The sequence below is a fragment of the Oncorhynchus nerka genome, linkage group LG7, assembly GCF_034236695.1.
Source record: "Oncorhynchus nerka isolate Pitt River linkage group LG7, Oner_Uvic_2.0, whole genome shotgun sequence".
Lineage (NCBI taxonomy): Eukaryota > Metazoa > Chordata > Actinopteri > Salmoniformes > Salmonidae > Oncorhynchus > Oncorhynchus nerka.
The window spans coordinates 23,832,513-23,848,517 of NC_088402.1; the positions used below are offsets into that span (position 1 = coordinate 23,832,513).

The following is a 16,005-nucleotide window of genomic DNA, read 5'->3' on the forward strand; positions in this document are numbered from 1 at the left end:
TTAAATTCAAACATTGTATCTCAAACTCTACCAGTTACAAAAAGAGAACTAATACTAAGTTATTTTTGACCAATCATGAATAAATTATTCAACACTTAACTTAAAACATAAAAACTCCTCCAGGGAATCAATGACAGTTTTGTATAATAGTTGATTGCCAGACAATATTATCTTGGGATTGAATATTATTTTAGGATTTAATGTAAAATCTTTCAAAACCACACCAGGTTCAACACCATCCCCATCGTGAAGTTCATGAGCTACCTGGTGTCCCACGTCTTTCTCCTGGCCCTCTTCATCCTCACCATCGCCTACCCCCCGCTGAATCCCATCCACCTGGGTCACCTGCTGCCTGGATGGAGTGAGTGGCTGCTGCTGGCCTGGCTGGGGGGCATGCTGGTGTCTGAGCTCACCCAGCCAGGGGAGCGCCACGGCCTAGCCTGGATCCGAGTGCTTGTCCTGGGCTTCTCCGCCGCTGCCTTGCTCTGCCATCTCCTGGCCCTGGTTCTCCAGCTCTGGCCCCCCTCCCATCTCCACTGCCTTTTCACCCGGAACGTCCTACTAGCCGTGGCAATGACTCTAGGCTTCATCCAGCTGCTGGAGTTCCTGACCTTCCACCACCTGTTCGGCCCCTGGGCCATCATCATCAGGTGAGAGAAGATCATTGGAGAAAACTATACAAGTATATCAACATGAGCATATCAACATGTCAGCAGGACTGATACTGCAACACGTTTCAACTAAACAGGTCTTCCTCTGCTCCTACAGTGCATTTGGAAAGTATTCAGACACCTAGACTTTTTCCACATTTTGTTACGTTACAGCCTTATTCTAACGTGGATTAAATAGTTTTTTCCCCTCATCAATCGACACACAATACCTGATAATGACAAAGCAAATAAAGGTTTTTAGAAATGTTTGCACATGTTTGTTTTTTAATTAAAAAACTGAAACATTACACAACTATTCAGATGCTTTGCTCAGTACTTTGTTGAAGCACCTTTGACAGTGATTACAGCCTGGAGTCTTCTTGGGTATGACGCTACAAGCTTGGCACACCTGTATTTGAGGAGTTTCTCCCATTATTCTCTGCAGATCCTCTCAAGCTCTGTCTTGTTGGATGGGGAGCGTCGCTACACAGCTAGTTTCAAGTCTCTCCAGAGATGTTTGATCAGGTTCAAATCCGGGCTCTTGCTGGGCCACTCAAGGACATTCGGAGACTTGTCCAGAAGCCACTCCTGCGTTGTCTTGGCTGTTTGCTTAAAGTCATTGTCCTGTTGGAGTTCCTGAGCGCTCTGGAGCATGTTTTCATCAAGGATTTCTCTCTACTTTGCTCCGTTCATCTTTCCCTCTATCCTGACTAGTCTTCCAGTCCCTGTCGCTGAAAAACTTCCCCACAGCATGATGCTGCCACACATGCTTCACCGTAGGAATGGTGCCAGGTTTCCTCCAGATGTGACATTTGGCCAAAGAGTTCAATCTTGGTTTCATCAGACCAGATAATCTTGTTTCTCATGGTCTGGGAGTCCTTGTGCCTTTTACTGAGGAGTGGCTTCCATCTGGCCACTCTTCCATAAAGGCCTGCTTGGTGGAGTGCTTCAGAGATGGTTGTCCTTCTGGAAGGTTCTCCCATCTCCACCTCACTGACAAAGGCCCTTCTCCCCCGATTGCTCAGTTTGGCCGGGCGGCCAGCTCTAGGAAGAGTCTTGGTGGTTCCAAACTTCTTCAATGCTGCAGAAATGTTTTGGTGCCTCGTCACAATCCTGTCTCGGAGCTCTACGGACAATTACTTCAACCTCATGGCTTGGTTTTTTGCTCTGACATGCACGGTCAACTGTGGTACCTTACTGTGGTACAGGTGTGTGCCTTTCCAAATCATGTCCAATCAATTTAATTTACCACAGGTGGACTCCAATCAAGTTGTAGATCAATGAAAACAGGATGCACCTGAGCTCAATTTCGAGTCTTATAGCAATGGGTCTGAATACTTACATAAATAAGGTATTTCTGTTTTTTATTTTTAATACATTTGCAAAATCTTATAGAAACCTGTTTCCCTTTGTCATTATGGGGTATTGACTGTAGATTGATGAGGGAAAAACGTTATTGAATCCATTTTAGAATAAGCTGTAACGTAACAAAATGTTTAAAAAGTCAAGGGGTCTGAATACTTTCCAAATGCTCTGTACCTCTGTAAATATCTTTTTATTGTTCACTTAAGTATGATCTGCAATAGTATGGCCTTATTTTTGTTTTTTGTTTTCTATCCTCATCAGTGACCTGATGAAGGATCTGGGAAGGTTTGCCGTCATCCTGGCACTCTTCCACACCGCCTTCACCATGAGCTTGTGTGCCGTCTACAATGCCACCTTTGTGAAGCCGGAGACAGCAGGCCACACCCCTCGGGAGGTGTCCGTCCTGCTCTTCTTCGCCCTTTTCGGCCTGACGGAGCCTAAAGAAATGCCTACGTTGGTGGGCTCACCCCCGGCTGCCGGCGTGGTGGCCCAACTGGCGTTTGGCATCTACCTGGTGGTGACGGTGATCGTGCTGATCAACCTGCTCATTGCCATGATGAGTGACACCTACCAGCGCATTCAGGCCCGCTCGGACACTGAGTGGAAGTTTGGCCGGGCCGTGCTCATACGGGACATGAGTAGGAAGTCGGGCACGCCGTCTCCATTCAACCTCTTCACCAACCTCTTCTTCTTCGCCAAGGTGCTTTGCAAACATGGAGGTGAGTTTCATACTAGTGTTCCTACCTTGTTCAGGGAATTCATAGATTCAATATCGGCAGTTTTAACCACTACAAATGAATGTTTCCCAAGGAGGCAAACCATGAGTGTAATGCTACATCATGTATTATATATACACTGAGTGTACAAAACATGGACACCTGCTCTTTCCATGACATTGACTGACCAGGTGAAAGCTATGATCCCTTATTGATGTATCTTGTTAAATCCACTTCAATGAAGAGGAGGAGACAGGTTAAAAAATGATTTTTAAGCCTTGAGACAATTGAGACATGAATTGTGAATGAAGTACATTTGAACGGGGTATGGTTGTAGGTGCCACACTGGTTTGTGTCAGCAACTGTAACGCTCCTGGGTTTTTGACGCTCTACAGTTTCCTGTATGTATCAAGAATGGTCCATCACCCAAAGGACATCCAACCAACTTGACACAACTGTGGGAAGCATTGGAGTCTAAATGGGCCAGCATCCATGTGGAACGCTTTCCACACCTTGCAGAGTCCACGCCACGACAAATTGAGTCTGTTCTGGTGGCAAAAGGTGGGGTGCAACTAAATATTAGGAAGGTATTCTTAATGTTTTGTACACTCAGTATGTGTTATGTATAACCCCGCAGGTAAGATCTGCTCTACAGAGGGCCGGGACCTGATGACTGAAGAGGAGGATGCAGAGGGTCTGCCTGACCCCCGCTCTCTGGACATACCAGCTCACACTTCCCTGGGCTGGATGAGGACCAACAAAAGGACACAGATCCTACCTGAGGGTGAGGGTCTGATTGTACTGATCCATTTCAATTCACTGATTTCAATTGATTGAGATTCACATATTTCATGTATTTCAATTCACTTCAATTAACTGTTCAAAGTAATCATTTGGTAATGCGCATGTGATTTGGTGTTCTAATATTATCTGATACATACATGCATGGCACATGAAACATTTTTTTGTTTGAGCATCTTACATTCTTGATTCTCATGAATAAAAGTTTCAACAAACATATAGTTCCTACATTCTTGTTCCTATCTTTCAAGCTCTCTCTATGCCCCCCAGATGGCCAGGCCCAGCCCCTCCCCTCCAGCTCCAGGCTGGCTGGCCAGGTGCGTGTGGAGCAAGTGACAGACTGGGCTGTGGTAGTCCAACGCTACCTGGCGCTGAGAGGACAGGGAGACAGAGGCATGCAGGAGAGGGACCCTGGTACTGGCCCTGCCCAGCACCCTGACTGATCCAGTCCATCCGGAACCAGGACTCACCCACACCTGACTTATTAAGCTGTATCCTGATTCTTCACCTTCTCCCACAGTATGCTCTTGCACACTTTCTGTCATGGACTTAACAATATTAGAAGATCCTTCCAATGATTTATCCAATCCAATGCTTTTAAAATCCATGTCAGAAAGTCTAAGTGCACACTGTGGGAGAAGGGTGGAGAATTTGGATGCAGCCTAAGAGCCTTACCCAGCAGTATCCTTAGGACCTTAGCCAAGCCTTGTCGGGACCCAGCATCTTTAGGAGCCTGCACAAAGCTTAGCCCGACTCCCAGGACCCCAGCCTTGACATTAACATGAGCCTTGAATACTTACTGGACAGTATGACTCCAGCCCTGCCTTACCAATGGCCCAATTCTGCCATGGCCTACTACATCACAGCAACAACCTGTGAAACAGAACTACTAGCACCAAACACACTGCCTTTATTATCAGCTGTCCGTGTATACATTACTCTCACTCACAATTGACCTGATTGTCCACAATGGGAAATCACTTGTGATCCAGTGCCTAGGGCCCAATTTTTCAAAAGCTATCTGATTAAATGCAAAGAAATAGAATAAAAAGAAAGGGCATATAATTTAGTTAAATGGGGACACCTGTTCTATTCGTTCCATTTCTATGCATTTAATCCTATCCGATTGCCGAAATCCGATCAGATAACTTTTGAAAAAGTTGTCCCAGGCTATGGTTTATAGTGTGTAGATTCTAATATTGTCCAGTAGAGGTTCTTGTTAGACAACTTTCTGTCAGGGTTGTTTGATGAGCCGTAATGACAGACGTATGAGCCTGTAAAAACATGCGAGAGAAGATGTGATTTATTAGGGAAAGAGGATACCTAGTCAGTTGCACAATTGAATGCATTCAACTGAAATGTGTCTTAACACATTTAACCCAACCCCTCTGAATCAGGGGTGCAGGGGTCTGCCTTAATCGAGTTCAATGGCACCGGGGAGCAGTTGTTGGGGGTTAATGCCTTGCTCAAGGGTAGAACAGCAGATTTCTCCACCTTGCCGCTCAGGTATTCAAACAAGCCACCTTTCGGTTACTGGCCCAACACTCTTAACCGCTAGGCTATCTGCCGCACCACTATTATAGTGTAGTATTGTACTATCATCATTACTTTCATGCGACTGTGCCTTGATTATGCATGGCGTAGCATTTCATTATAATAACACTTTTCTAGGGACAGTATTGAGAAAAAATGTGTTCTTTGACAAATGAACCTGGTGTTACTGAAACACCTGTTTATTTTGTTTACTCAATGGCAGTAGATAAGTGTCTACGTCAACTCTGCCAATTATGTGGACTACATGTCCACATAAGCCTCCTATTTTACAATATACATTATATCATGCTTCATTCTACAGTTAAATATGTTTTTATAACATGTTTATGAATAGTGTTTATTGTAGTGATGTGTTTAGAGAAAAGTATAATTGTATTATCATGATATAACATGAGTTACTCAGTAACTCCATTACTTAATGAAAATGGTCAAACCTGTGAAATAGAGCAATAGGAGGTCAAACCAGTCTGCTTTCTCTATCACATTATTTACTTTATTATGGGTCACTCCTTCTCCCCCCTCTCTCTCCTCTCCCCTCTCCCTCTCTCTCTCCTCTCCCCTCTCCCTCTCTATCTCCTCTCCCCTCCCTCTCCCCCTACCCTACACCTCCCCACCCTCTTTCTCTCTCTCCTCTCCCTCTCTCCCTCCCTCTCCCTCTCTCTCTCCTCTCCCTCTCTCTCTCCTCTCCCTTCTCCCTCTCTATCTCCCCTCCCTCTCCCCCTACCCTCCACCTCCCCACCCTCTTTCTCTCTCTCCCCTCCCTCTCCCCCTACCCTCCACCTCCCCACCCTCTTTCTCTCTCTCCTCTCCCCTCTCTCCCTCCCCTCTCTCTCTTCTCCCCTCCCTCCCCCCTCCACCTCCCCACCCTCTTTCTCTCTCTCTCTCTCCCCTCTTCTATCTTGACATTATGGCTAGGAGCTAGGAAACAGGCCTGTAAACGTAGTACCTTCCACTCTCTTTATCATTGAACTAAACTTAACACCGTAGCCAACTGTGCTTCTTCCATTAATTACGCCAGAGATACGGGGGGGAAACCCTTCGCTCTTCTCATTCTAGATTAACTGCGAGGATGTTGTTTTTACCTGGTCAGACCACGATAAGTACAGTGTGTCTGGGGAGTGAGATTGATGTGTTTGAAGCATATAACATATAAGAATTCACAATGAATAGGACTCAGCTTAACGTAACTCTAAACAGAGAATGAAAATAGGAGGTAAATAACTCAGGGTGCATCTTAAATGGCACCCTATTCCCTATATTTATTCACTGCTTTTGTCCAGAGCCCATAAGGTCATAGGGCTCTGGTCAAAAGTAGTGTGCTATACGTATAGGGAATAGGGTGCCATTTGGGACTCAAGCCCAAGTTTCTCATCTTTCTCACCTCTTTGAGTGCCTTGCAGTACTCACTGACTCTAAAATGTCCAGACTTGTTGAGCCAACTTCTATGGTTCATAGAAACCTTTAAAAACATCCGTAACCCCTCATTCTATTGTATTGTTGATATGTTTTATACAACCTAAACTTCAATAAAGTTTTAAGTCTGTAATGTAAGGTATATTCACACATACACACACACAAGCACACATGCGCACGCACACACGCAAACACCCACACACTAACAAAATCTGTTATTTATGAAAGATTAAAAGATGAGTGTTTTGTCTTGTCTATAGTTTATGTTTTGTCTTGTCTCTAGTTTGATGAGTGTCTTGTCTATAGTTTGATGTTTGTTTAGTCTTGTCTATAGTTTGATGTGTGTCTTGTCTATAGTATGATGTTTGTATTGTTTTTTCTATAGTTTCATGTGTGTTTTGTCTTGAATATAGATTGATGTGTGTCTTGTCTCATCTGTAGTTTGATGTGTGTCTTGTCTATAGTTTCATGTGTGTTTAATCTTGTCTAATTAGATGTGTGTCTTGTCCTGTCTATAGTTTGATGTGTTTTGTTTTGTCTATAGTCTGATCTGTGTTTTTTCTTGTCTATAGTTAGATGTGTGTTTTGTCTTGTCTATAGTTTGATGTGTGTTTTGTCTCGTATATAGTTTGATGTGTGTCTTGTCTATAGTTTGATGTGTGTTTTGTCTTGTCTATAGTTTGATGTGTGGTTTATTATTGTCTATAGTTTGATGTGTGTCTTGTCTATAGTTTTGATGTGTGTTTTGTATTGTGTATAATTATATGTTTCTTGTCCTGTCTATCATTTGATTTGTTTTTCTTTTGTCTTGTATATAGTTTGATGTTTGTCTTGTCTATAGTTTGGTATGTTTTGTCTTGTCTATTGTGTGATGTGTGTTTTGTTTTGTCTATATTTTGATGTGTCTTTTCTATAGTTTAATGTGTGTTTTGTCTTGTCTATAGTTTGATGTGTCTTTTCTATAGTATGATGTGTGTTTTGTCGTGTCTATAATTTGGTGTGTTTTGATTTGTCTATAGTTTGATTTGTATCTTGTTTATAATTTGATGTGTGTCTTGTCTGTCGTTGGATGTTTGTTTTGTCTCATCTATAGATTGATGTGTGTTTTGTCAGGTCCGTAGTTTGATGTGTGTCTTCTCTATAGTTTGTGTGTTTTGTCTTGTGTATAGTTTGATGTGTGTTTTGTCTTGTGGGGTTGTGGGGACTGTATTATGACAGCTCTGTTCCAAAGAGTCTCCTCAGGCTGGTGTATAAAAAGGTGGTGACCCTATTACTTTGTCGACTTCTTGGCCTTCCTGCTTGGCCTTTACTGCATTACTAAGGTGTGTGCGTGTGTGTACCTGTGCGTGTGTGTACCTGTGTGTGTGTGTACCTGTGTGTGTGTGTACCTGTGTGTGTGTGCACCTGTGTGTGTGTGCACCTGTGTGTGTGTGCGCGTGTCCATGCATGTTTCTATTTCTCTTTGTGTGTGTGTGTGCATGCATATGTGTATCTGGTTTCAAGAGGTGTAATATTGGTGCTGTTATCCTATTCAAACAAGACCATGCTGTGGTTATAACACTGATGTTCACTTCTTTATCTGAAGTTGTTGCCCTAAGCTGGATATTTGGTAAGTGTTCCAATGTGAGCTCTTTTTCAGAATGATTGTGCTGTATCTGTTTGCTTCTTCTGGCCTTGAATGATTATGCCCTGTTGTATGACATTATTCATTGGTTTTTCTCTCCAAAACAACTCCTCTTGCTTCCAAGAAATATATATATATATATTTTTTACTAGGCAAGTCAGTTAAGAACAATTTCTTATTTACAATGACGGCCTAGGAACAGTGGGTTAACTGCCTTGTTCAAGAGCAGAACGACATATTTTTTACCTGGTCAGCTCGGAGATTCGATATATCAACCTTTCGGTTACTGGCCCAACGCTCTAACCAATAGGCTATCTGCCCCATTATCTGGCAATGCTGAACATGTCTTCAATGCAAATGTCTTGTGATCTTTATTTTCTAAAGATGTATTTTATATTGTTGGTTCCATTTTTCTGTGCTCCATTTTTTTACTTAACAAATAAGGAATACTCTAAATGTGCACTTATAAATCATAACAATTTTCATCAAAATACAGCTGTAGACAGAAGTCAAAGGTCAAACATCAAACATACTGTACAACTGATGTCTCTCTGCAAAATAGGAAAGGGTCCAAATTATTTTATTATGTTTGCAGTCAACCCCAGTGATGTCACTGCCTACGTCATTACCTTCTACTCATGAGACCAAGACCAAGATATACAAACAATAGATTCAGCGTTAACTAAAGGCTCAGCAGTAAATGTCCAATCCAGAAGTTGCTTTATAGTGGTATGTCTGACTAGTCTCTTATCTCTTTCACTCCCTGCAGGGTTCTGTGTCTATGAATCTCTTTTATCTTTGAGGCGCTTTCTCACAGACCTCCTGTTTTGACTGCAATAACTCACACATCTCTCAGACCATTTCTTTATAAGAGGCAGAGACTATAAAAGACTGTGGAACAATGTTAAACCTTATAATGAATATACAGTGGGGAGAACAAGTATTTGATACACAGCCGATTTTGCAGGTTTTCCTACTTACAAAGCATGTAGAGGTCTGTAATTTTTATCATAGGTACACTTCAACTGTGAGAGGCGGAATCTAAAACAAAAATCCAGAAAATCACATTGTATGATTTTTAAGTAATTAATTTGTATTTTATTGCATGACATAAGTATTTGATACATCAGAAAAGCAGAACTTAATATTTGGTACAGAAACCTTTGTTTGCAATTACAGAGATCATGCGTTTCCTGTAGTTCTTGACCAGGTTTGCACACACTGCAGCAGGGATTTTGGCCCACAGTTGAAGTGTACGTCTGATAAAAATTACAGACCTCTACATGCTTCCACCAAGATGGATGGATAATGTCTGATGGATGGACGGACGCATGGATGGACAGATGGATAGATAGACAGATATATGAATGTGTTCCTCTCTCCTGGTATAGAGACTGAAGGCGCCTGTGACTCCCATAATGACACTGGGGGAGGTCTGTAATGTGCCTGTCAATGGAGACCAACACCAGGACCAAGTCTGAACCTCTGTCTGAGGTCATTCCTCTACGTGAAGAGAAAGACTTGCTGTGAGGACATGGAGGCTCCTGTGTGGCTCAGTTGGTAGAGTTTGTGGTTCTTAACGACAGGGTCATGGGTTTGATTCCAGCAGAGGCTGCTGAGGGGAGGACGGCTCATAGTATTGGAGTCAATCGAATGGTATCAACCACATTTGATCACATTCCAGCCATTAATATGAGTCATCCTCCCCTCAGCAGCCTTCAACGTTTGATTCCCACTGGGGCCAGATATAAGAAAAGGCATGGCTGTATTTATAGGAAGTGGACATTCGACCCGGCTGAAGAAAACGTAATGTTGGCATAGCGGTCTAAATTAGTTAAAGTTTAGCTTTATCACTGTGACACATGTTTAGGCTTCTTTTCATCCCCTGGACCATGACTGGATAGTTTTGTTCCATCTCAAATCTCTAAAAGTGCAGTAACACTGCTGGAGGGGTTGCTACAATAGATTTTAATGAGACAATGCTGCAAAAATTGTCCATGATTTATAGGCCTACATTTATTTGAAACAGATGGTATTTATTTTTATCTTAATTTATCTAGACTGGCTAAGATGAAGGTATACCTCCCTGAGTGCTCAGCAGCAATGGTGTTGCACTCGGAGGCCAGGGGCCAGTAAAGTATGAGAGAGAGGTTTATGAAATGAGAAACAGAGCAGGACACTAGACCACCCTGGAGCCAGCCTCAAGCGATTTGACACACTGAACTCTATCAGATATGTAGTTGGTGAACCAGGCGAGGCAATCATTTGAGAGACCAAGGCTGTTGAGTCTGCCAATAAGAATGTGGTGATTGACAGAGTCGAAAGCCTTGGCCAGGTCGATGAATATGGCTGCACAGTAATGTCTCTTGTAAATGGCGGTTATGATATTGTTTAGGACCTTGAGCGTGGCTGAGGTGCACCCATGACCAGCTCTGAAACCTGATTGCATAGTGGAGAAGGTACGGTGGGATTCGAAAGGTACGGTGGGATTCTAGAGTATCTCCTCCTTTGAAGAGGGGGATGACCGCAACAGCTTTCCAATCTTTGGGAATCTCAGACGATAGGAAAGAGAGGTTGAACAGGCTAGTAATAGAGGTTGCAACAATTTCGGCAGATAATTTTTAAAAAGAGGGTCCAGATTGTCTAGCCCCGCTGATTTGTAGGGGTCCAGGTTTTGCAGTTCTTTACGAACATCAGCTATCTGGATTTGGGTGAAGGAGAAATGGGGGAGGCTTGGGAGAGTTGCTGTGGGGAGTGCAGGGCTGTTGACAGGGGTAGGCGTAGCCAGGTGGAAATTCTCAATTATATTGGTTTTATCGGTGGTGACAGTGTTTCCAAGCCTCAGTGCAGTGGGCAGCTGGGAGGAAGTGCCCTTATTCTCCATGGAACTTTACAGTGTCCCAGAACTTTTTTGAGTTTGTACTACAGGATGCAAAAATTGTGGCAAGAAGCAGTGCATCTTGGCGGGGTTGTGTTTTTGGAGGACTCTCGACCTTCACCTCTCCCGAGTCTGTAAGGGAGTTGCAGCAATGGGACAAGACTGTAACTCAGATAAGTAAAAAATAAAGTTCTACAGCTGCATCATTGAGAGCATCTTGATTGGCTGCATCACTGCTTGGAATGGTAATGACTTGGCACTGACCTCAATGCGCTACAGAGGGTACAGGTATAGGATCTTAATCTTTTACCCCAAGCCATAACACTGCTAAATAGTTTGTTAAATAGTTAACCAAATAGCTACCCAGACTATCTGCATTGACCCTTTTTGCACTAACTCCTTTGACTCATCAAATACGCTGCTGCTACTGTTAATTATCTATCATTTTGCCTTGTCACTTTATCCCTACCTTTATCCCTATATGTACATACTGTATCTACCTCAATTACCTCGTACCCCACCACTCTAATTTGCTTACCGCCCCAATAGGTCCACTGATGATGCAATTGCCATCACACTGCACACTGCCCTATCCCTCCTGGACAAGAGGAATACCTATGTAAGAATGCTGTTCATTGACTACAGCTCAGCATTTAATACCATAGTACCCTCCAAACTTGTCATTAAGCTTGATAACCTGGATCTCAACCCCGCCCTGTGCAACTGGGTCCTGGACTTTCTGACGGGCCGCACCCAGGTGGTGAAGGTAGGAAGCAACATCTCCACCCCGCTGATCCTCAACACTGGGGCCACACAAGGGTGCGTTCTCAGCCCTCTCCTGTACTCCCTGTTCACCCATGACTACGTGGCCATGCACGCCTCCAACTCAATCATCAAGTTTGTAGACAACACTACAGTGGTAGGCTTGATTATCAACAATGACGAGACGGCCTACAGGGAGGAGGTGAGGGCACTCGGAGTGTGGTGTCAGGAAAATAACTTCTCGCTCAACGTCAACAAAATAAAGGAGATGATCGTGGACCCCGCTTCCACCCCGCTTCCATCCAGAAGGTGAGGTCAGTACAGGTGCATCAGAGCTGGAACAGAGAGATTGAAAAACAGCTTCTATCTCAAGGCCATTAGATTGTTTAACAGCCACCACTAGCATAGAGAGGTGGCTGCCTACATACAGACTGAATATCATTGGCCACTTTAATAAATGGAACACTTGTCACTTTAATAATGCCATTTTAAGAATGTTTACATATCTCGCATTACTCATCTCATACATATGTACTGTGTCCTTCACCCTCTATTCTTTACTATCTATTGCATCTTAGCTGCTTTGTCACTGCTCATCCATACATTTTACACTTATATATTCTCATCCCATTCCTTTACTAGATTGTGTGTATTAGGTTTTGTTGTGGAATTGGTTAGATATTAGGTTTTGTTGTGGAATTGGTTAGATATTAGGTTTTGTTGTGGAATTGGTTAGATATTAGGTTTTGTTGTGGAATTGGTTAGATATTAGGTTTTGTTGTGGAATTGGTTAGATATTAGGTTTTGTTGTGGAATTGGTTAGATATTAGGTTTTGTTGTGGGAATTGGTTAGATATTAGGTTTTGTTGTGGAATTGGTTAGATATTAGGTTTTGTTGTGGAATTGGTTAGATATTAGGTTTTGTTGTGGAATTGGTTAGATATTAGGTTTTGTTGTGGAATTGGTTAGATATTAGGTTTTGTTGTGGAATTGGTTAGATATTAGGTTTTGTTGTGGAATTGGTTAGATATTAGGTTTTGTTGTGGAATAGATGGTTAGATATTAGGTTTTAGGTTTTGTTGTGGAATTGGTTAGATATTAGGTTTTGTTGTGGAATTGTTAGATATTAGGTTTTGTTGTGGAATTGGTTAGATATTAGGTTTTGTTGTGGAATTGTTAGATATTACCTGATAGATACTGCTGCACTGTCGGATCTAAAAGCACAAGCATTTCACTACCCTCACAATAACATCTGCTAACCATGTGTATGTGACCAATAACATCTGCTAACCATGTGTATGTGACCATTAACATCTGCTAACCATGTGTATGTGATCAATAACATCTGCTAACCATGTGTATGTGACCAATAACATCTGCTAACCATGTGTATGTGACCAATAACATCTGCTAACCATGTGTATGTGATCAATAACATCTGCTAACCATGTGTATGTGACCAATAACATCTGCTAACCATGTGTATGTGATCAATAACATCTGCTAACCATGTGTATGTGATCAATAACATCTGCTAACCATGTGTATGTGACCAATAACATCTGCTAACCATGCTAACCATGTGTATGTGACCAATAACATATGCTAACCATGTGTATGTGACCAATAACATCTGCTAACCATGTGTATGTGACCAATAACATCTGCTAACCATGTGTATGTGACCAATAACATCTGCTAACCATGTGTATGTGACCAATAACATCTGCTAACCATGTGTGTGTGACCAATAACATCTGCTAACCATGTGTATGTGACCAATAACATCTGCTAACCATGTGTATGTGACCAATAACATCTGCTAACCATGTGTATGTGACCATTAACATCTGCTAACCATGTGTATGTGATCAATAACATCTGCTAACCATGTGTATGTGACCAATAACATCTGCTAACCATGTGTATGTGACCAATAACATCTGCTAACCATGTGTATGTGATCAATAACATCTGCTAACCATGTATGTATGTGACCAATAACATCTGCTAACCATGTGTATGTGATCAATAACATCTGCTAACCATGTGTATGTGATCAATAACATCTGCTAACCATGTGTATGTGACCAATAACATCTGCTAACCATGTGTATGTGACCAATAACATCTGCTAACCATGTGTATGTGACCAATAACATCTGCTAACCATGTGTATGTGATCAATAACATCTGCTAACCATGTGTATGTGATCAATAACATCTGCTAACCATGTGTATGTGATCAATAACATCTGCTAACCATGTGTATGTGATCAATAACATCTGCTAACCATGTGTATGTGACCAATAACATCTGCTAACCATGTGTATGTGACCAATAACATCTGCTAACCATGTGTATGTGATCAATAACATCTGCTAACCATGTGTATGTGATCAATAACATCTGCTAACCATGTGTATGTGACCAATAACATCTGCTAACCATGTGTATGTGATCAATAACATCTGCTAACCATGTGTATGTGATCAATAACATCTGCTAACCATGTGTATGTGACCAATAACATCTGCTAACCATGTGTATGTGACCAATAACATCTGCTAACCATGTGTATGTGACCAATAACATCTGCTAACCATGTGTATGTGACCAATAACATCTGCTAACCATGTGTATGTGACCAATAACATCTGCTAACCATGTGTATGTGATCAATAACATCTGCTAACCATGTGTATGTGATCAATAACATCTGCTAACCATGTGTATGTGACCAATAACATCTGCTAACCATGTGTATGTGACCAATAACCTCTGCTAACCATGTGTATGTGACCAATAACATCTGCTAACCATGTGTATGTGACCAATAACATCTGCTAACCATGTGTATGTGACCAATAACATCTGCTAACCATGTGTATGTGACCAATAACATCTGCTAACCATGTGTATGTGACCAATAACATCTGCTAACCATGTGTATGTGACCAATAACATCTGCTAACCATGTGTATGTGACCAATAACATCTGCTAACTATGTGTATGTGACCAATAAAATTAGATTTGAATGGTTTTTTATTGCTCTTTTGTTTTCACAAACACACTTTCCCGAAGTCAGTTTTTCATCCAAGACCTGGCAGGTTGTCACATGATTCTATCCTTGAAATAGGTAAGTTGGGAAGAGTTTTCTGTTTTCCGAAAATCGATGATGCTGTATCATATTGATACTGTTTTAATGTGGCTCATGGTGATGTAGGTGCGTCATGGTGATGTAGGTGCGTCATGGTGATGTAGGTGCGTCATGGTGATGTAGGTGCGTCATGGTGATGTAGGTGCGTCATGGTGATGTAGCTAGAGAAATCCTTTATTGTTCTTTTTTACTACGCATGTTTTTCTGATCAGTGCTCCGGGAAAGTTATTTCTGTTTGTGAAATTGTAGAAACATCCCAGGTGGAAAGAAAGAGAGAGAAAGCATAGAATAATGATATCACAGACTTTCTCACAAAACAGATTGGCTACCTGCACTTACCATTTTTCGGAAGGCTTTGAATAGTAGTCCATTTAATCTCGTACTATGAACTCTTACTCCCCAGACCATACAGGGGGGCAGTGTGTCTTTACAAAGATGGTTTGAGAAACAATACTTTTTGGTAAGGATTAAGTGCAATTTGTAAACTGCCAATGAAGTAAGCTTTCCTCTAAGCTCTATAAGTGTTGCTGATAACTCTTCTATAACATTGCAGTGATAAGGAGCTTGGCAGAACTTTTAAGCACAATTTTTGTGTATCATGTGTAAAGTGTTAAGAATAATACATGTGGGAGGTATGACAGCAGACCATTAGGATTTGTATTATAGCCAATGGAAGCTATGAGCACTTGCACTGACGACTCAAGTGTCTGGTATATTTAGGTCATGCTCATGTAACTAAAACATTTATCAAGTTGTAGAACATAGTGCTGTGTTAATAAGCTTAATATGCAATTAAACGCCTTTACCTTTCCACATCACACCTCACTAATTCCACACAACACCGAAAAAAATGGTATCAGGTAACATTAAGGGCACAGTCTCTGCCATCAAAAATGTATTAACTACATTCATTTATTATTAACAATAACCCTAGTATGATTACAGGCTGTATAAAGTGGGATTTATAATACAAACCAACAGAGTTCATCTAAAACTAGTGTTGACCACTTTTCATCCTGACTCTATATTAGTTAATTTAGTGTTTATCTACAGTGTGTGATTGGGGACACAGTACCATCC

The 16,005-nt window shown here is 41.7% G+C and overlaps 1 protein-coding gene across 1 annotated transcript in view; it reads left to right on the plus strand.

The window, feature by feature from the left end:
* trpn1 (transient receptor potential cation channel, subfamily N, member 1) overlaps window positions 1–5,717 on the plus strand; it is a 59,994-nt gene extending 54,277 nt beyond the window's left edge. The window contains exons 27-30 of the mRNA XM_029662974.2: window positions 228–650; window positions 2,277–2,734; window positions 3,369–3,515; window positions 3,803–5,717. Of these exons, the coding sequence (XP_029518834.1) occupies window positions 228–650; window positions 2,277–2,734; window positions 3,369–3,515; window positions 3,803–3,975 (1,201 nt within the window). The 3' untranslated portion in view covers window positions 3,976–5,717. The remainder of the gene's footprint in view (window positions 1–227; window positions 651–2,276; window positions 2,735–3,368; window positions 3,516–3,802) is intronic.
* The last annotated feature ends 10,288 nt before the right edge of the window (window positions 5,718–16,005 follow it).